Source organism: Helicoverpa zea, chromosome 15, assembly GCF_022581195.2.
Source record: "Helicoverpa zea isolate HzStark_Cry1AcR chromosome 15, ilHelZeax1.1, whole genome shotgun sequence".
NCBI lineage: Eukaryota > Metazoa > Arthropoda > Insecta > Lepidoptera > Noctuidae > Helicoverpa > Helicoverpa zea.
The window spans coordinates 7,678,107-7,698,995 of record NC_061466.1 but is presented as its reverse complement, the minus strand read 5'-3'; the positions used below and the strand labels follow the sequence as shown (position 1 = coordinate 7,698,995).

At 38.3% G+C, this 20,889-nt stretch overlaps 1 protein-coding gene across 1 annotated transcript; it reads right to left on the bottom strand.

The window, feature by feature from the left end:
* Nucleotides 1-54: 54 nt before the first annotated feature.
* On the bottom strand, nt 55-19,327 carry LOC124636902 (ras GTPase-activating protein 1). Its single transcript, XM_047173172.1, has 19 exons — nt 18,628-19,327; nt 18,432-18,545; nt 17,219-17,291; nt 16,967-17,120; nt 16,514-16,638; nt 14,940-15,282; nt 13,961-14,254; nt 13,318-13,488; nt 11,463-11,638; nt 11,037-11,109; nt 10,762-10,880; nt 10,383-10,513; nt 9,635-9,804; nt 9,338-9,466; nt 9,015-9,144; nt 6,801-6,955; nt 6,312-6,444; nt 5,835-6,007; nt 55-2,380 (listed from the first exon to the last, which is right to left on the bottom strand). Exons 1-18 carry the CDS (start codon nt 18,782-18,784, stop codon nt 5,856-5,858), a joined length of 2,799 nt encoding a protein of 932 aa, XP_047029128.1. The 5' UTR covers nt 18,785-19,327; the 3' UTR covers nt 55-2,380; nt 5,835-5,855.
* Nucleotides 19,328-20,889: the final 1,562 nt, after the last annotated feature.

The following is a 20,889-nucleotide window of genomic DNA, read 5'->3' as shown; positions in this document are numbered from 1 at the left end:
TTTATCTTGGGATAGTGAAGTATTAAATAATGTACTTTCAAATGAAACAACAAGTAATTTACTGTAATTTTATTTTATATGTGTCTGGGTTTCTAAAAATAGAAAAATGCTAAGGGATAGAATATAAAGAGATTACAAAACAGTCACAAAATCTAATACTAACCATTATAATATACCTTGTAATAATTTTTCATAACTGAACAACTGGAAAACAAATAAATGCTTTCAATTATATGTATAAATAGCAAGTGTAAGCTTCAGCTGAGTGATATGCAGATATTAACCAGTGCAATCACTTTACAAACTGTGCTGAACCATAAAACTGTGAATATTGAACATGCTTGCAAATATTACATAAGTTAAAAAATTAACATATGATAAATATGAATATTCTCACATAAATTATCATAAAACCAATATAATATGATTGTATCAAATAACTTCGTTTGATTGGTGAACAATCTGTACTAACATAGCAATTCCAATAAGCTTATACTTTGTCATTATGCCTAAATATTGTAATAAAATAAAACATAAGCATTGTAAAATGTTTCAAAATATTAACAATATCAACTCCTATGCTATGGATATAATCTCTGAATTTCAGTACAAAATTTTTATCAAATGGGCCAAATATTGCAATTTCTTATCACTTTTTGTTTACAATTTTGTGGAAAATCTAGTGCACAATACGTAATACTAACATGTCTAATTGGGCTTAGATCAGTCTAGACATTGTCCTATCGTAAGCTAAACACACTTAAATACAGCGACGACACATCCACTAGTCCTACAAGCTATTTCTAAATAAATAAACCAACTTCGATGCTTTGATGCGCGTTACGTCTTGCGTCGTGTCGAGAATAATCCACCACTGTACAATCGTCCGGTCAAATTACTTCGTTTGCGATATTTATAATAAAGTCAGGCGGAATACGGAAATTCCTTATTATTAATCAATATCCATTTGCAATTAAATAAAATACTCATTATCAAAATAAAAGTCAAATCAAAAATATTGTGTAAAAATTATTTCTAATTATAAATTGAAAAAAAAATAGCTGATTTATATTTAAAATAATTTTATGGAGTAAATAAATTAATAATAAAAATTTGATAAGCATTGTGTCGCTTGCTATAATGCGTGCTCATATTTGAAAAACGTGGGCTTTTCTTTGAGCAGAATAATAAAATTGTGATGTACAAAGCAAGTGCAAGTATATAAGTACAGAATATATGGCACTAGAAGTATAGACTGTCTACAATAACAACACATTTATTGAGCAAGAGGAAAGGGAGGAAGTATGGAACAAGTCAAGTCAGGCACATCTCAAGATTTGTCTAATTTACTAATACTATGGAACAAAAAATAAGAAATAATAAACCAAACAAATCAGCAGGCACCTTAACACAGTTGTAAAATCTTAAAAGTATCAAAATTATAATTTGAAATAAATCAATAATCACAGAATGAAATGCAAATTTTCATGAAAGTATAATCAGACATTATCACAGAGAATCAATAATTATAGTCGAGGTGCACAGCAATGATTGTAAGTGCAACATTCAAAAATGTAATTTAGCAAACAACACCAGTCTAAGAGTCACGACTCACGTCTATCACATTCATACACGTTACCTAGTACATTTTTGGTGTCTTAAGATGATGGTCGAGCATTACTCCTAGAGTTATCTACAACTAGATATACTACTAAAATAATCGGACTATAAAGTACAAAAATCTAAATAATCGAATAGTATAAAACGATTATTAATATTAATTCTATTCTTTATGAATTTAAAGCATTTTCAGTAAGAGGTATTCTCATAATTACGATGATCTTAACTTTATTATTGCTGGCGAACTCGGACGCCTAAGAATATAATCGTATCATCTTACGATAGCAAAAAGACTGCTTGCTATATGAATTAAAGAAGACCTCTCAATAAAAATAAATACTGTATGTCTAAATACATAAATAGAGCGTATATCTTGCTCATAGATTACTCTTAATAATTAAAATAAATGCTCAAATTAACTTAATTAAAGGATTAAATTTTAGTATGAATTTGCTACAAACTAAACCAATAAATAGGTCTTATAATACTAGAGAGCGGATTTTTTGTAATTTTGTTTTTAAATAAAATAGCATTATAAAGGTACCTTTATAAAATACGCACATAGAAACGTAAGTTTTGGCACGAATAAGCTTGAACAAATAATTATGTAGTATGCGTAGTTCGTCATTAAAGTAAGTAATACAAGACTAAAGCTAACAATGACTATGCATGAACGACTATAGGAAATTCCTTATTTCTACACCGGAAGACTTGCGTCTGCCGCTACCTTTACCGATTCTTCGATACTATGCTTGTTACCCTGAAACAAAGCCAAAGTAATAAAAAATATGGAAGGAAGAACGTCAAACATAAATACCTAGTCGCATCCCTAAAAGTTTTAAAGCCGATATTGTCTAACAACTTTATTTTCAAAACAAAACATAAAAACACATGTTTGGGTAATAAATCATAGAACTTTAAAATGATATAGACCTATATACCTGTATAAAAATGAACCTATCTCGTATTTAGAATGCAGCCACAGATTATATAATAGTTACTACGTAACAGATAAATCACTCCATACAAAAAAGTCCATACCTACTGTTATAAGCACCTACAAGTTCCCCAACTACCTACAAATTCCTATCTGCGTTATAAAATGAACCTTAAAAGCTCGAGCGCTTGATTGTTATTCCAATGCGATAGCGCACAGTTCAGTGACCGCAACCGTGCCGTGGCCGTGCTTAGGGTTGCTTCTTACAATTTATTAATATTTAAGTAGGAAAACAAAGTTACGCTTATTTTAAGAGAGCCATTTTTAAACAGAGTTTTTAAATAAAAAGTAATATCAAGAATATTTTTCTTTAGTTAACTATTGTATTGCCTACTAAAATGGAGTATGGGTATATATTACTAACTAAATATTACCTAATACGTAAGCATAGGTAAGTACTTAAGTAAAGCTTTCGTCAAAATCAAAGTCGGTTTCCAACTATTTTTCGAGCACAAGTGCCATACCTAGAGATGTAAAGTGACCGTCACGTTATATGTGACCGATTAATCTGACCGAGCATATTGGACATTTATCCAATTTGACCGGTCACTTAATGTCATTTATTGTCAGCAACGTCAGAATCGTTTTTTTTTTTGTATAAAATAGAATTTATTAGAAATAAACGTTTTTTCTTTCTTTATTTTATAAAACTACGGAAGTTTTAGAATCATCGAAGCTAACCAAATGTCATTCATCGATCTTTAAGATAAGATTTCGCCCGGCAAGAGATGTCGTGCGGTGTTCCGCAGGGGTCGGTTCTGGGCCGCTCTTGTGGAACATCGGCTACGACTAGGTGCTGCGCACCGACCTCCCTAGCGGCGCCAGCGTGGTCTGCTACGCTGACGACACGCTGGTTCTGGCACAAGGGAGGTCGCACCAGGAGGCGGCCGACATAATGACGCGCGGGGTTGCGACGATTATCGAGAGGATCTAGCTGCTGGGCCTGGAGGTGACCTTGCACAAATCCGAGGCCATGTGCTTTCATGGGCTTCGGAACGCGCCACCTTCAGGCTCCCAAGTCACGGTGGGGGGGGGGGGGTTCCCATCGGCGTCGAGAGGGCGATGAAGTACCTAGGACTCGTCCTCGACAGCCGGTGGAACTTCGTTGAGCATTTCCGACGTTTGGGCCCCAAACTGGAAAAGGCAGGTGCTGCCTTCAAACGGCTCCTGCCCAATCTGGGAGGCCCAAACGCCCCTGCCGTAAACTCTACGCGGGAGTCATGCGGTCCATGGCCCTTTACGGGGCCCCGGTATGGGCATGTTCGGTACGGCCGCGTGCTGTACACTACCTGAACGTTCCCACCAAACCAAAACCAAAAGGTGATAGCCATTAGGCTAATCCGAGGGTACCGTACGATCTCCCGCAAAGCAGCTGGCCTACTTGCTGGACTGCCACCGTGGGATCTGGAGGCGAGAGTCTTCTTGCGCCTGTACGACTGGCGCGAGGAGACACTGCGCCGGGGGAAAACTCCGCGGCAAGTTGTCGCGCAGCGGGCGGAGCTCCGGCGCGATCTCATGGTGGCCTGGAGGGAGCGACTGTCGCAACCCAGTGCAGGGCACGCCACCATCGTGGCGGTAAGTCCCCTCTTTGAGGAGTGGCTCGGGAGGAGTCATGGCGCCCTCACGTACCGCATGACGCAGGTCCTCACCGGACACGGTTGTTTCGGGAGGTACCTGCACCGAATCGTTCGTGAGGAGGCGCCCGGGTGTCACCACTGTGCGGACAGCCCCGAGGACATGGTGGACCACACAGTCCAGGTGTGCCCCGCATGGGAAGGGCACCGCCGGGTCCTCGTCGAGGCTTTAGGCGACGGCGACCACTCGCGTCCGGCCCTGATCCAGTCCATGGTCCGGGGCGAGAGGGAATGGGATGCCGTCGCCTCCTTCTGCGAAGCAATCATGCTCGAGAAGGAGGAGGCGGAACGCCAGAGAGTTCACACCTCTCATCCCAGGCCGTACTGGACCAGGTAGACACCAGGCTGATGACTCCCGGCCACCGTAGGTGTGGGTCTGTGGGCGGTGAGTTCGGGTGGCTCATCGTCCCTCTGTCTACTTAGACGACAGACCCGTGTCGACGGCGCGCGTTGCTCCACGCGCTCCTCAAAGAGATGTCAGCAATCCCAGAGGGGCCCAGTTGGGCCAAGGCCTGCCGGGGCTGCGGGTTGTTCGAAAGAGTTACCGCGGCTCTGGTACATAAAAGGCCTACGACGGAACACGACGGTTTTTAGTCAGTAAGAGTCTGACACTCCCTCACCGCTGCTAACCCACAGCGGGAGGGGTCATTTGATGATTTTTAACGTCGATAAAAAAAAAAAAAAGATTTCACCGACACTCTATGATTAATGATTTGTCAGTATACATACATCAATAAAAATAAATACGTACTTGAGAGTCTATCTTTTTAAAAGGTTATCTATGCACTATGTTGGTTTAGAAAGGCAATAGGTATTATTTCACATTCATAATGTTTTTAATTTGCTTGAGACGAAAATAATAATTGTACCAAGTAAAAAATACTTATTTAATATATCTGACCAGTCTGACAATAAATGTCCAATGTGACCGGTCATTTAATATTAATTGACGGTCACTTATCGTATGTGACCGTCAGTTTACAACACTAGCCATACCCCATATGGTACAACTCCGTCGAGTGTGTTGATACATACCTAAAATTGGTTTCTGCGTAGCGACACGCGTAATGTTCCGAGTTGTCATTAAGTTGGAACTATACCTACTTACACTCGAGATGTGTTTTGAGCTACAAAACTCACAATACAGTTCATATAACTAAGTAGGTATCTAAAGTAAAATAAGTACCTAATGATCTCTGTTGTTAAAATCATAAAGTAGAAATGTATTAATTTATAAAAAAAAAATAGAATTACTAGATAAGTTCATACATATAAAATGTTTCTAAATCTTACAATAGTAGCATATAAACCAACACAACTCAAAATAATCCATCAGTTTGTGAGGTAGCTTAAAAAACCTAATAAAAACCAACAGCATAACATGCCATGAAATAAAAATAATAATATTAGAGCGCGCGCGGCGCGTGTGACTGTTGTGCGCCCTGAGCCGAATGGGGCTACCGGTAACCCAGCGAGCGGTAGGCATTTATCGCGCGCAAGTACGTCGAGTGACAGAGGCCTGATGCAGCTTCCGTTAAATTAAATTTTTGAAAGACAAGAATAACAAGACGATTAAACATTACCTGTGTTTTCGTGGTTGTATCCTATCTGATCATCTCGAGATACTTGTGCTTGTGTTTGGTGAGCATTTCGGTGACGGTCACCAGTTTCCTGATAGCGGGCTGAGTTTTTGCAAGGCCTTGTAGTTCTGTTAGGTGAGACACGCATATGTGGTGCAGAGTCGCCAGTTCTTTCGCTGTGAACAATGAAAATATGATTAGTAGAAGCTTCACATAGAAAGTGATAAAGGGCGGGTGCTTTGGGGCTCTTTTGTAAACTTGAGCTTCAAAAGTGCTGATTTTCAGCCTACTTTGAAAAAATGACTTCTTAAAAATACATTATGTGGACTCGTTACTTCATCTTCATAATCTTGCTCTTTTTATTTAAACAAATAAGTATTGCATCAGCGGCCATAGTATGCTTTAGTAATTTGAAGAACAAGAATATTTTGTAAACGAGGTTTTTGGAATGGATAAGCTTGATACAATAGAATGACTTACCAATATCGAAGTTGTTATTAGTGTTAGGCGGCGGGTTGCCGGGGTCAGGCACGTTGCTGAGCTGGTCGAGGAACACGACCATACGCTCCTTGTTCTTCAGGATGAACGGGTTCACTACTTCCATGTAAGGCTCCTATGGATATCATAAAATATTACAGAAGTGTTTTATATGTATAACCATATTTTCACGAGACAATTTGACTGTCCCAAGTGTGACTTCACTCTGTAGTACTTTTAATATTTAAAAGCAAAAACTATAATTTTGGGCATTGACTGAAGGAAAATTTATTTATGCTCTGCTCCCTTTATATACCAAGAAAATCGAGGAAACATGAATACTACATTATCTATTACAAATATAATAAGCTACTATTCCCGAGTAGCTCGGGAATAGTCGCTAGCTTCCCAACAGTGGCATAGGCTATATTTTGTTTTAGTATTGGAAGAAATGCAACCTCGGGAAACGTAATGGTATATGTAATCACATACCTTAGCACCAAACTCGACGAGGTTGGCGAGGTTCTGCAGACACTTGGCGACCATCAGCAGCGAGCGCTGCGCGTGAGCCGGCGGCGCCGTCGACACCAGCCCCCACGCCCGCGGCTCCACCAGCGCCGGGCAGATCAGGCGGAGGAAGATGAAGCCTGGACATAAACGCTTTATGTAATGTCGGGATACCTCTTCACACACGGTCGGCTAACGCCATGGTAAGTTAATGAACTTGTGTTATGGGAGCTAACCCAGCTGATAAACTACAGCTACAGCTGTGCCCTTGTACAATTTTTTTCTATTATTTATTATTGTTTGTGTTTTTTATGTGTACAAAATTGTTAAAAAAAGCAACATATTTATCAATATATATTATAACACATACACCCCGGCCAACAAGCATGCTCTTGCTCATCATACAAATGTCGACCGTCCCAAGAATCCAACCTGGGACCTCAGTTTCAGCAGTCCGACATTGTGACCATTGCGTCATCTGGGTATGTAAGCTATATAAACATACTAGCTTCTGCCCGCGGTTTCACCCGCGATCCGGTATGACTGCTTCCCGTAGTCGGATGGTGACAAAAACTATCCTATGTCCCTATCCTGGCTCTAAACTACCTCCCTTCCAATTTTCAGCTAGATCGGTCCATCCGTTCTTGAGTTATAAGTTGAGTAACTAACACGACTTTCTTTTATATACAACATGTAACTTAATTAACGCACATCCTGAAATTAGTTTATTCAGAATCGTTTACTGAATCGATTTATATCATTTTTAATATAGGTAATTTTTTATCCCAAAAATAATTATAGATAGTTCAACTCAGATTTGCGCGCGGCCCTATGTGTGCGTCGGCTTGTAAATATACAACTTTCATTCGTGTGACAGTGACGTCGTCCGAGCATGACGTGTTCTCATCGCTTTTTGTTATGGGTACAGTCGTTTACGAAAATGTCTAGTTCTTCACGGAGAAAACGTTTAAGGAGTCAGGTAGCGTTTCAAAAAATGAAACAACATTCAAAGCTTTTTATTATTACATTTTACAGTTTTTCATTATTTTCTCATACGTTTTTTCAAATTGACATTGACAGTATCTAAGAAATAAATGAGGTGAAATATCTAAGATGAATTAAATACTCCTTACATATTTTCTAGCTCGGGGTACGCGGACAATAAATAAAAGTGTGGACTAAGAATGTAAAAAAACGTATAATCTAGTATAATAATGTAAACAAAATGTGTGCGGAATTTTAAAAAAATATATTGCTTCGCATAATGTCGACCAAAATAAGACGGAAATAATGAAACTCATAATTGAACGTTTATGTCAAATTGATGAAGGGATGTGGTATAATACTTGTCGACATGTACAAAAGAAAAAAGAAGAATACTATAGACATTTTGACATGGAGTCAGAATTTATAATTCACCTTGGAGAGTAGCGAATCCGAAAATTCATCATTTGATTTTTCAAGTAGCGATTCAGAATCATTATAAATATATAAACATTAAATTACGTAATAACTGTTTTTCTTTAAACAGCCGTATACAACCCTTAAATAACTGTATTTGTACCCGACTGTACCTCCTGTCACGCACACAAAGTCACTGTATATGTACAAGGGTTACCCACACATAAGGCCGCGCGCAAGACTGAGTTGAACTTACTATAAAACTGAAACGGAAATTATTGTCATATTAACCCTGTACAGTCAAAACAAATTCAAATAGACCGTAACTCAAAGTAATAAGACTTCGTGTATTGTCGGCTTTTTCCGTAGTTTCGTTATGTTGTGTCGAGTCGAGCGGCGCGCGGCGCGATATTTGCGTGCGTAGTAGTATGACCAAAAAGTTCTCCAAGAATTGGTATAACTAATTTAGTAAATAACAATGCATATACATGTTAAATTAAAAATTCAGTGTATGTATTATGATTATAACATAATATTCTAATTGGCGTGTTTGAGGGTGTGCGTTAATTACTTTACATGTTGTATATAGATTATACTTGGTGTATAGCTCATCTGCAGTCTATCTAGGGTGTGGACATGGTCTTGCAAGAATTCTGATTCTAATTAGGTAGTTCTCGCACTTTGTGACACAAAAAGGTCCCTTTTTTTGCTTGTGCATTCTATGTGTATTGCCATAATTTATTTGTAATGTTGGTCTGCTTTGAAGATGTACGGCACAGAGTATCAGTGTGTAGTTACCAGAGACAACGCGTGTCCGTACGAAGCGCTCGCTGGGCCACTTGGCAAGCGCGGCCCGCTGCAGGGCTCCGCACAGGTACCGCACTGCCCGCGGGCAAGCCTCCGGCGACGTGAAGATTGACAGCGTTATCTGGGACAAATACATGAAACCAAGATGGTTTGAGGCGGTAAGAATTACAGTAAGAACAAGCTGTACACCCTATAAGCGTCCACAGATAATAATAGGCGTAAATAAACCCAATCCACACCGACTACACCACATAAATACGCCGTTCATAAATACGAACCGTACTATCAAAGATTTTAGTGAAATGATTATTTACCTGGTCCAATATCATAAGCAAGAACTCAGCATTGTTACATGCATCGTCGGGAGAGTCCATTTTCGTGGGATTCAATTCGGCTGACTGTTTCGCATCTATTAATCGCTGAACTGTTTCAGAAATCGCCGCCTGTACACCAAGGAAAAGTAATCTGATTAGTAAAAAAGTTAAAAACTTTAATATTATTGTCAAAACATTTTGCTGATGCATATTTTATTTGCCTAGAATAATATAATACACATTCACTTCTATAGGGGACAATGAACGTCTATATTTATTCAAGGATGTACAACTGACCTGCAGGAAGGGTTTGCAGTGCGCCCTCATGAACTCGTCGACGAGCGCGGTGGCGAGCGAGGCCGCGCGGAACATGGCGCGGTGGTCCGTCTCGCGAGCCACTTCCGCGCTCACTAGCTCTCGGGCTAGCTCGGCGCCGCGACCGCACTCCGTGAAGGCATGTAATAAGGCTGGGAACAAATACATAACGTGATTTAAGTCGTGAAAATATAGGAACATATAAAGTGATGAATTTATAATTAACCAAATCAAAAAACAAATTTATAAATTTAAAATTGAATTTAAAATAATCTTGGGAGATAATATTTTTTGAGTTTCTTTTTAGGGTTCCGTACCCAAAGGGTAAAACGGGATCCTATTGTTTTCGTCTGTCACCAGGCTGTAACTCATGAACCGTGATAGTCAGAGCGTTGAAATTTTCAGAGATGATATATTTCTGTTGCCGCTATAACAACAAATACTGAAAACTAGAATTAAATAAATACTTTGGGGGGCTGCCATACAACAAACGTGATTTTTTTGCTCATTTTTGTTCTGGTACGGAACACTTCGTGCGCGAGTCCGACTCGCACTTGGCCGGTTTTTTTTTACTTTTAAGCACTCAATTAGTGGGTTTAAAGTTTAATAATTACAGTATGATACAGTCCTTTATACTTTAAAAATACTAAACTGTTTTTAGGATAGAACTGATAGTACAGAAAAATTTGAATTATATGGTCATAAAAAAATTAATAAAGACAGTACTCACAAGTAGCCAAAGGTTGTCTATCCGTGCGGCACAGATCCGCCAACGCTTTAACAGCCGGCAACCCCGGCTCCAAGAGCAACTGACGCAGAGGATTATATTCCTCTCGAGGCATCACCAACTCTTGCATGTATCTGAAGAATGATATAAAAACAAAATAAATAATTCAAGTTTTAGAATCTAGTTACATGTATATCGTAAACGAATGAAGAAGAACTTTCCGAGACGCGAGTGAAATCGCGGGAAGCAGCTTTAATTATTTAAATACTTTTCATGGAGTAAATAAGGCACTAGATACTTTTTTTTACTTCTGACACCTAGCTCTGGAAAGCAGGAAAATATACAGCTTTTGTCACCGTAATAGAATTTTCATAAACTATACCTTATACGCAGTCTTAAAGATCCCCATTCTCCTATAGGTGTCATGCCCGCTAGCGGATACCATTCTTCTATCTCTTCACCATTCGCGAGATTCGCTAGCTCGATAGTTAATTCTGCAACCTGAAATACATTTATTTGTGAGTATTTCTCTTATTTCATATAATGAAATATTTATTTACTCAATAAATTTCGTGATGACAAGTTTTCGACCTTATAATAAAGATAATAAGGTTGAAATCGCGAAAATTTACAAGTGTACATAGTGGTTCATCTTACTTCAGATTCTTTTCCTCTCTTCCCCGTGTTGTGGACAGTGATTGTGAATGAAGTTACATCTGGAGGCACGTCGCTGTGAAACAAAAGAATATTGAAGATCATTTGTCAAATTTAGAAAAAACATTAAGGGGGTTTCGATGGATCAGGTGTAAAAAAATATAGTAGAACTTGGTGCACCAATTTTTTATGAATATTTTAGCTGATTCCCGTACCCGGACTAAATATAGCCTAGATGTTACTCCGTGATAGTCTATCTTTTCAACAGTATAGATTTATTCATTTTCGGAATCCTTAGGGTAAAAAAAAAACTAATGTTTCTTCTTATAGATGAAATAGTAGGACTTGCGCACCAATTTAAGGGCTAGCTACTCAGTACATATTTCCTGGTTACCCAGAATACCTAGTTTTTTTCTTTTTTATACTTACTCGAACACAAACTCATCGTCCCAGTGCGGGTCGGGCGAAGGCCGGGGTCGCGTGGCCGCCACGGGCGCAGCGCCCAGCGCTAGCCGCAAGTATGGCCTCGGTGCCAGCCGCGCCGGGAGACGATGGGCTGTTAGACATCGCACGCGGAGGGCTCGGAGCCATACTACTCGGGCGACCTGTAGGAAAAAAAAAACAAAATAGATGTGTTACTTTGTCATTATATTATTAGGGTCCGTTCAGATAGACCGGCTCGGAGAGCATCGGCGCGCATTTTTCTTTTCACACAGGTGTGCGTTCGCGCAGCGGAATGTTGTTGAATTTAAAGATTTTAATTATGCAGATAATTAGTGTAAGACGTTCTATAAATGTGTATGGTAAATAAAAATTTGTGTATGCAGCCATTGTGGAGAAATTCACCAAAAACTGATTCCGCTGGGCGAACGTTGTCCTGGCGGAACTTTTTTAATTCATAGGCGTCGTCCTAATTGGCAGCGATCGCGCGATGGCGCGATGCGTTTTTCATCTAAGACGTCGTCCTAATTGACAGCGATTGTACGATGACACGATGCGTTCTCGTCGTTCGATGAGTTCAAACATACAGATTTCATCAGAAAGTCCTATTTGAAACTCGCAAGTGAGATAGTGAGATCGTGAGATGAAAAACGCATCGCGCCATCGTGCGATCGCTGCCAATTAGGACGACGCCATAGACTTTAGAAGAAAAGAGATGTTCCAAAAATTAGTGTGTATTTGTGTATAATTATTTATGTATGAATGAAATCAGTGCATGCATAAACTTCGGAGAAATTCAAGTTTCCGCTACGCGAACGTTTGGTCATTAGCTAGTGTTCATATAAAGCGCTTACATAGAGAGCTGTAGATTTTTACATACGTTGTTTTGAATTTGTTTATATTTGTTTAAAAAAGAGATTTAGAAAAAGTCGTAGGGTTTAAAAGATAAAAATATAAACGTCAAATACACTTATTAGGTCTTAGTTCTTTAAGTATGCAGTTTGGGGTCTAGATTTTCACGTTTACACAAGTGTCTGCAACATGTTGCCAAGTATCAATGATGTTCCGTTAGTAATTAAAAAGTTATAGGATAATTTACCATGAATAGATCACTGTTTACAAAGCAGTCGAATATAACGACGTTCTAAAGGAATGGCATGGTAAAATGTATGCCAATAATTTGTTTAATCATTCAACTATTCACTTGCAAAATTTCATGTCATTAAATTCAGTAATTAAAGAAAGACAATTATAATACTGACGAAGCATCGAAAACCTACATAATCCGACCAAGTTCGGATAGCTATAAAAAAGCGGCCGTGCAATATATTTAGGTAACATCCCAAAATTTACATTATAATACCGGTATTGAATTGGTACAGGTGATAACACAATTGCTGTTTCGATATAATTTATAGGTTTTCTACACCTACTTTTTTAATGTATTTGACTATGACAGAAAGTAGGTACTAATACGTAGGTATTTTTTATTTAAGACGCATTGTCCCGCTCTTGGAGCGTCTCCCTCCTGGACACGATCTTCCGAGAAAAGTTTGGCAGTTCTTAAACAGACTCCGAACACAGGTCGGCCGGGGCAAGGACAATCGGTCCAGGTGGGGTTTCGCGGACGGGGCGGACCTGGATGCGAGTGCGGGGCTGCTGTGCAGACCATGTCCCACCTCACCGCATGCCCACTGTGCCTGCTGAAACTTGCTCGCGGGAGGAACTAATGCACGCGTCCGACCGTGCTCTCGCTGTGGCGGCATATTGGGCTGACAAACTGTAGTGTCACTGTAAGACATGTCATCGACACGAAAGAAAAAGAAGTGGCAAAAATGCGTACCTTGCACTGATGACGTGCCTGCTGCGGCACACACAGCGGGCGTAGGGCTTCGAGCCAGGCGCGCTCGTCGGCCGCCGAGTTGGCTGCCAAGAACGTGTGTGTGGACAGGCATGGAAGTGCTCGCTCCACTAGCTGGAAGCAGAACTCGCGCTCCCATAGCGACTCGTGTACCTGACAAACAGAAATATGATATTAAATGAAGTATACAGGGAGTCGCTCTATGTAACACACTGGTACTGAGCTACCTCCGATTAGAGTAGAAGCCAAAACCAACATAGCAGAGAAAACGCTACGCATTATGCACACGTTTTCATAAACAATCAAGCAAGCAGTAGAGTTGAGATTTCTACAAAAAAAATGTCACTAACAACTTTTACACATCAAAAAAAATCATTATGTTTATGATGTCTAGATCCCATTCTGAGGGATCATTTTGTGGTGATCTTAGTCTTAAGATCAACTTATAACTACCACCCAATTCAGCTTGCAGATCCATCTACCAAATTGGCTGTGTTTATCTTGGAACAAGGGGATGGTCAGGCAGATCAAGGAATCACTAACAAGAAAATTTGGACAACTTTCTCGAGCATTTACCACAACACGCTAAAATACACAAGAATAGTATAGGAGCATACTTTCATACCTGATAAAGATAAGCACAAGACAGATCAATCAATCCCTTCGGCTTCGTCCTCTTCGGCGAGTCATAGAAGTACAAATGCGTATCCGTGCCCTCTTGCAGCAGCACAAAGTACAGCGCCTTCCATTTCTTGGCGCCTTTATCCGACTTCTTGTTCAAGTAACCTTGGTGTTTGATACCCTTGGTCTTCTTCAAGCCTATCTGGTCTCGGCACTCGCGTAATGTCGCGTAGATCTTCTCCGCAGCAGCGCCCGTTGTGCTTTGTTGAGGCTCAATCACGTGACCTTCGGCAATCAGCTGGAAGAAGGAAATTAGGTAAAATACGTGCAAAAAAATGTAGGTAAAATTATTACCAAGGAAGTATAAAGTAAAAACTTCTATTAAAATATAATATTACCGCAAAATAGTTATCGTATTGATTATAAGTATGCAGCATTATTTATCAGTTCCTTTTCTACGATTGTTTTTGTACGATGTACACATAAAAATGATAATAACAAAGTTAACAATAACGCGTTTCCTATTATCTACTATCTTATCAAACATTTGTTATAAATACTCATTCTTTTAGTTCGTGATTAGTCGCAATCATTTGTTTTCAATGGGGATAGAGATATTTTCTGTTTCTGTTTATATTGACGCAAGTAATTACAAATAAGTACTTCCGAAACAAACATGCTTTTAGCATGACATAATAGCGGCGCTTGTCATGAAATAATCTTACATCTAACCTTGTGCAAGTACAAGGACAAAATCGCATAAAAATCAGCCTGGAAACCATCTTTACCCAGGAGCTAGACTTTACTTCCCAAGAGAAAGTTGTTATGTCTTAGAATTCAGAACCACAATGTGTAATAGACGTCACCTATATCATAATATTCGTGATCAAGATAGTTAAAACATTGTTACTTTCCAACACGACAGAAAACTACTTACCTATCTCAGACTGTATAGACTAAAAATATATAAAGACAAAACTCACCGGTTGTCCCAAAGTATGACCTTCCACAATCTGCTCCTTCCTGTATCTATTGATAACTGCATCCAAACATTCGAAGGTACGTCCTCCCATCAGGTACCTTACACCTTTCTTCTCTATCCTGAACCTTTGGATCTGGTTGTTGATGTGGAAGAACAAGGAGTAGTCCCCGGGGGAATTGTCCGAGGGTCTCACCAGGAAGCTCCCTGGCCCAGCCTTGACTAACATGTCCACTGCCTCACTCTTCGTGCAGTTAGGATGGAACCACGAGAAAACGGTGTTCGGATCAATTGAAGGGTCAAGATCCTCAACCAACTCTCTGAAGATCATTCCTTGTTCTCCAGTTCTGTTTAAACAATCGTCACTTTTTAAATCCCCCATTATTTGTTATTTTATAAAACACATCTGCAGAGGTTTACATCTAACAGGTAAATAATATAATTTTGAGATATAAGAGGAAACATGTAACAACTGTTATTTTGCATCTGTTTAATTTCCTAACATTCATCACTCGATAATTCGTAATTCCATTCAAATAATCGCATCAAATTAGGTATGAATTCTTGCCCTTGACTCGGCATTCGGATTCATCGTTCAGCATAATCGATATTGCAGCTTATTTTATCAAGGCACGATATACCGCAATATTTATCGATATGTACGTTATTTCAGCGCACTTATCATCACTAGTTGAGAGGCGTGCGACCACAACTGCCGAAGTCATTTCGAAAGAAAAGCTATCGGCTGCCTAATCCTCAAGGCCAAAGTCATCACAAATGAGCAATTATGATATGCAACTAGCAAAATGGACACACTGTGAATTGCTAGACTCAGGTTGTAAAATATTACAGATTTTTGCAATTTTCACTTTCATCTTACAAGAGCCTCAATATTTCGAACTCCTTCTCCTTACGAGGTGAGGGCAAAATTCTAACGCAAATGTCGGTTTCGTACAAGATCAAAGGCGACACGCTACTGCATAAATTCCAAAACAGTACCTTCAATGACCATTGACCCGTAAGTAAATTGTATTACGAACGCTAGACCTTTTCTAAATATAATAGCCGACGTAGGGAAGTACGCATTAATTGTACAATTTGTACATGTAATAGCAGGATGTGAGATATCGGAAAACGGACGCATTGATGCCAAGGCAAGATATCGGAATTTATCTACTTGAATGAACCGTTCTGTTACTCATTGCATGGTCTATGTCACGTTTTCGGATCTATTACTATAGATGTTTATTAGAACTCACAATCGCAAATATATTGGATAATGTACAATCGGCTTTCGAAATAATTAAGGAGTTTCGAATAATTTCATCGAAAGAATCATCATAATAATTAATCGTAAATAACATTTAGTCACTTTACGACCTATAAATGTCAGTCAGTCTAACAGATGTTTAAATGTACTGTTTTATCGATAAAATTCATTCAAGGCGGTCTTCCAGCACGACGTTACAGTCCGCTGAACATAATGTTTCTATGTATTGTAAACTATTTTTCTATTCTTGTCTGTATATTGTTGTTGTTATGTCTATGTTTCTTATAGAAACTTATAATATATCTTACCTATGCGCAGTGACCCATAGCCAGCCATCTCCCATGTCGTTGTGAAGGAAGAATATATCTCCCTTCTGGAAGGTGAGCTCGTCCGTATCAGGCATCTTTGTATATGGTAGTATAGCTACTACTCTCTGTCAACAAATAGACGACCACGTTAATTTTTGCTAGTCGAACAATACTGCACAGTTTTTCCTTGCATTTATATCCATGCTTATTTAATACAATGCTAACAGTCAGTCAATTCTAGAGTAAGTTTTGATTTAAATCACTTAATACTTTGATCAGTACTAAAGTAAAAAGCATAATTCCTGAGTACCATAGACTAAACAGTACTTAAATTACTGATAGTTGAGATGGTTTTGAGTTTACGATTAAATTTTTAAGTTTACCAAATAACAAATCAATAACTGCTATAATTTGAACTCTAATAACAATTATATAAAGTATAATTTTCCGAACCTTTTTATCGTTGACGGGTTCAGGCGGCGGCACTGGCTCCACAAGGCGCTCTCTCTTCAGAAGGTCAGAGCAATGGCTGTAGAAGCCCACTAACTCAGTCAGGGAGTCAAACTGACGACCACCGATGTAGTAGTCGCCACATACCGCCGTTATTCTACTCAAAACAAATATAAAATTAATGAAGGAATACAAACCATGAATTAGTAAATAAGAAAAGTAAATTTTCATGGTAAGAATAAAATACTATCTTACCTAAAATGATTGATTCCAGTGCGGCCCAAATAACTCAAGACATATGATCCAGGTTTTCTATCACTCTCTCGTACTGAAAAACAAATATTTTCATCATACATTTAAATTGGTTAGAAACTTCATAACTTGCCATCATAACACAAGATTGAAGGTTTTTTTTTAAACAACTGCAGAAACAATATTTATATCAAAAGTTGAATTGTTTTTAATAATAGTCCTTGTAACCACCACATGTGCATAGTATCTTAAGTCAGGGTTTGAAGTAACAGTAATTGATTCAATTTAATCATTATTTATGTGTCTCAGCTTTATACATATAGCTTCGCATTTATTTACCTGCCAAGAACTTCTTTAAGGGACTTGGAATTATGTATGTGACAATAACATAACCAGACTAAATTCAAATAAGACCCTGTCATCAACATTATAATGTGTTCAAAAATTGTTATTCTTTAACAATGCATTAACAATCCATTGTACCAACGTAATATGACTTGCTAATAAAAACTAGATACCATATACAATAATAACTACCTACATTGTGTTATCTTTGTTGTACAAGTGAACACAACAGAACAATGTATCCTACTTTGTATTTGTGATATCAACTCTCTAGGAAATGTCATTCACAGTAATTACATAACCCTTTCTTATAGAAAACACCATGGGAATCGTTCCATTAGTCTCTGTATTGTTTATTTTTGTTGTTTTGCTTCTGTTTATACTGACAATAGGTGTTCTTTTTATATGTGGGAAACAGCTGAAGACCTACCTCTTGGTTACTCTACAAATTGGGATGAACACACATCTCAAATAATTTAAGGAAAATTATTATTTATTTACTAAAATGAGGTAATATGGATAAGGAATATGATGACTAAGAAAGGGAAGTAAAACATGAGGCCAATTGATGGCTTTTAAGCACCTCTGATATCCTTATTGCTATGGCTATAAATCTAATGATTCCTAATGTTATAAGCAAAGTATAAACTACAATAAAGGAAATTCAAAGATGGAATAGAATAGTTATTACGGTAATAAAAATCAAATAAAATATCACATTAAGAATGTGAATGGAAATGTGTGTAATGGATTTTACAGCCTAGATTTGCCTAGTAACACAGTAAGACTTAAAGATATTAGAAAATGTGACCTAATGAATAATGCATTTAATAAAATTAAGATACACAGAAATAAGTCCAAGCATCCTTACCCAGATAGCTGCCAAGTTTCCCAGCAGCCCAGAGCCTTTCTTCAGAAGTGTATCTATCCAGACGACCATGATACCATTCAGTTTCTGGTGGGGCCAGTACTGCCTGTCTTTCACCTGTCGTACATAATCATGAAACATCACATAATGCATATTTTAGATGAAGAGTTGGTGTATATTGAATAGGCAGTTATCTCACCATTAGTACTAGGACCATCCGCTTCATCCAGCTCTAAATCTGCCGCCAGTTCAGCAATATCACCCCCACCGTCCTCAGATTCTGTAGATGGAGACCCTAACTTATCCTTTACTGGGGGTCCGATCGGCGCCCCCATAGCACGAATTAAATCGGCCATCTTTCAAAACACAAACAAATTAGATACGAAACACTTCACTTGTATGCGTTAGAGCTAAACCAGTGACTCATAGTTTATTCAAGAACAGTATGATATAAAATTTTTAGGAAAGATCTCAAACGTGTTTACAAAAGAAAAAAAAACGTCTAATTATGATGGCTTTAGAACAATGAATATCCAGTAAACTATCGAGTTCAAAACTGTATTAATACATTTTATGTCGTTTAAACTGCGTGATTTCTGTTATCATTAAATAAATTACAAAAATATTAACACAAATATTTTTCAAGAGTCAATTTTCAATTTTCATTCGATACGCCCGCGGCACAGATGATAAAATAAATAGATTGAATTTCAATGATTCCTAATCCCTGTTCAGTCATTCAGTCATGGATTTGACATTTGAGAGCTGGTATTGCTATTGCCATCAAAATACTAACGTGCACAAATTATATACCAGTGGGTCTTGTAAAAACCGTACGTGAAATTACGGTGAACTATAAGGCTTCTTATTCCTACCATCGCGGTACATTGAAAATAATTTCATAATAAAATAATACTGACCAAATGAAGCATCATCTGTAGAAAAAAAACAACTGATTTGAGTCATACTAAAATTGAAAACACATTGGTATATATATGTCACCAGAAAATAACAAGACTCGTAAGTAAGATCAATTTTCTAGGTAGTTGATCAACTCTCGGAAAATAATGAACGGCAGTTGAAATGTACTATTTAACGCATTGAATTTTAGCTACATGGTCAACTTACGGTACCTAGCCGTAATTTAAAAATAAAAACAAGTAATATCATCCACAAATGGGCCAATCGTTGCCCAGTGTACTATTTGACGGTATACTATTATCCGTCACTTAATACACTTTTCTCTGATTGGTCGCAGCATTCATAATAGCATTGACATATATAGACGCAAACTGTTTAATTTGCAAAGTGGATACCGCAAATCTCGTGATAATTGCCTTGTATCGCCCTCCGTGTAACCGCAACATTAATAACTTTCTTAATGGTTTGGATAGCACCCTTTCATCCATATCAAACTATAAAAACATGGTTCTCATTGGTGATATTAATATTAATATTATTCCAACAGATTTGAATCAACAGGCAAACGAATATCTTAATTTGACGTCATTGCACGGTCTTTTACCTACCCACAATTTGCCCACCCGTGGTAAGAGTTGCCTAGACCATATTTTACTAAAATCAGATTTGAAAACTGTCACATTGGTATTTGAAACTTTTATAACCGATCATGCGCCTGTTTTAATTAGTATTGAAAACACATTAAAAAGACCCAAACACAATAATAGTATCGTGAAAGTGGACTATTCATCGGTTTTTGCAGCTGTACTGGACACTGATTTCAGCCCAGTAAAGAATATGTGTGATGCGGAGGTTGCGGCTGATATGTTAGTCTCAATGATTAGGTCAATAATCCTTAGTCATTCAATTACACAGCGAATTCCTTCAAAGCTTCGGATCATTAAGCCATGGATAACCAACGGTCTTCTACGATGTATTCGCAATCGTGACTCAATGTGTCGAAAGTTGCAGAACGAACCTGACAACCATATCTTGAAACTGACATATATCAGATACCGGAATTTCTGCAACAAACTTCTTAAAAGGCTGAAACACGCATACGAAAAAATTGAATTTCGGAAAGCTCAAAACAATCCTAAAAAAACATGGAAGCTGATTAAAAATATCACAAACTCTGAGTGCTCAAAAAGTTCTTCTAACGAACTTCTTAACATAGAGACTGATAAAATTGCATCTGTTAATAAGGTTAACGAATATTTTTCTAGCATAGGTAGTAAACTAGCACAAAAATTCGGTGTTTCTTCCGGCTATACACCAGACGAAAACACTATTGTCAACTCTTTCGTACTTATGCCGACCGACGAATGTGAGGTTGAAGCAATTGTCCGTGGCTTACGTGCAGATACAGCTATTGGCTGGGACACCATTCCAACAAAATTACTACAGGAGTGTTCAAGCACCCTAGTCCCGGTAATAACACATATTTGTAACATCTCAATGTCGAGTGGTACTTTCCCTAAACCATTTAAAAGGGCTATTG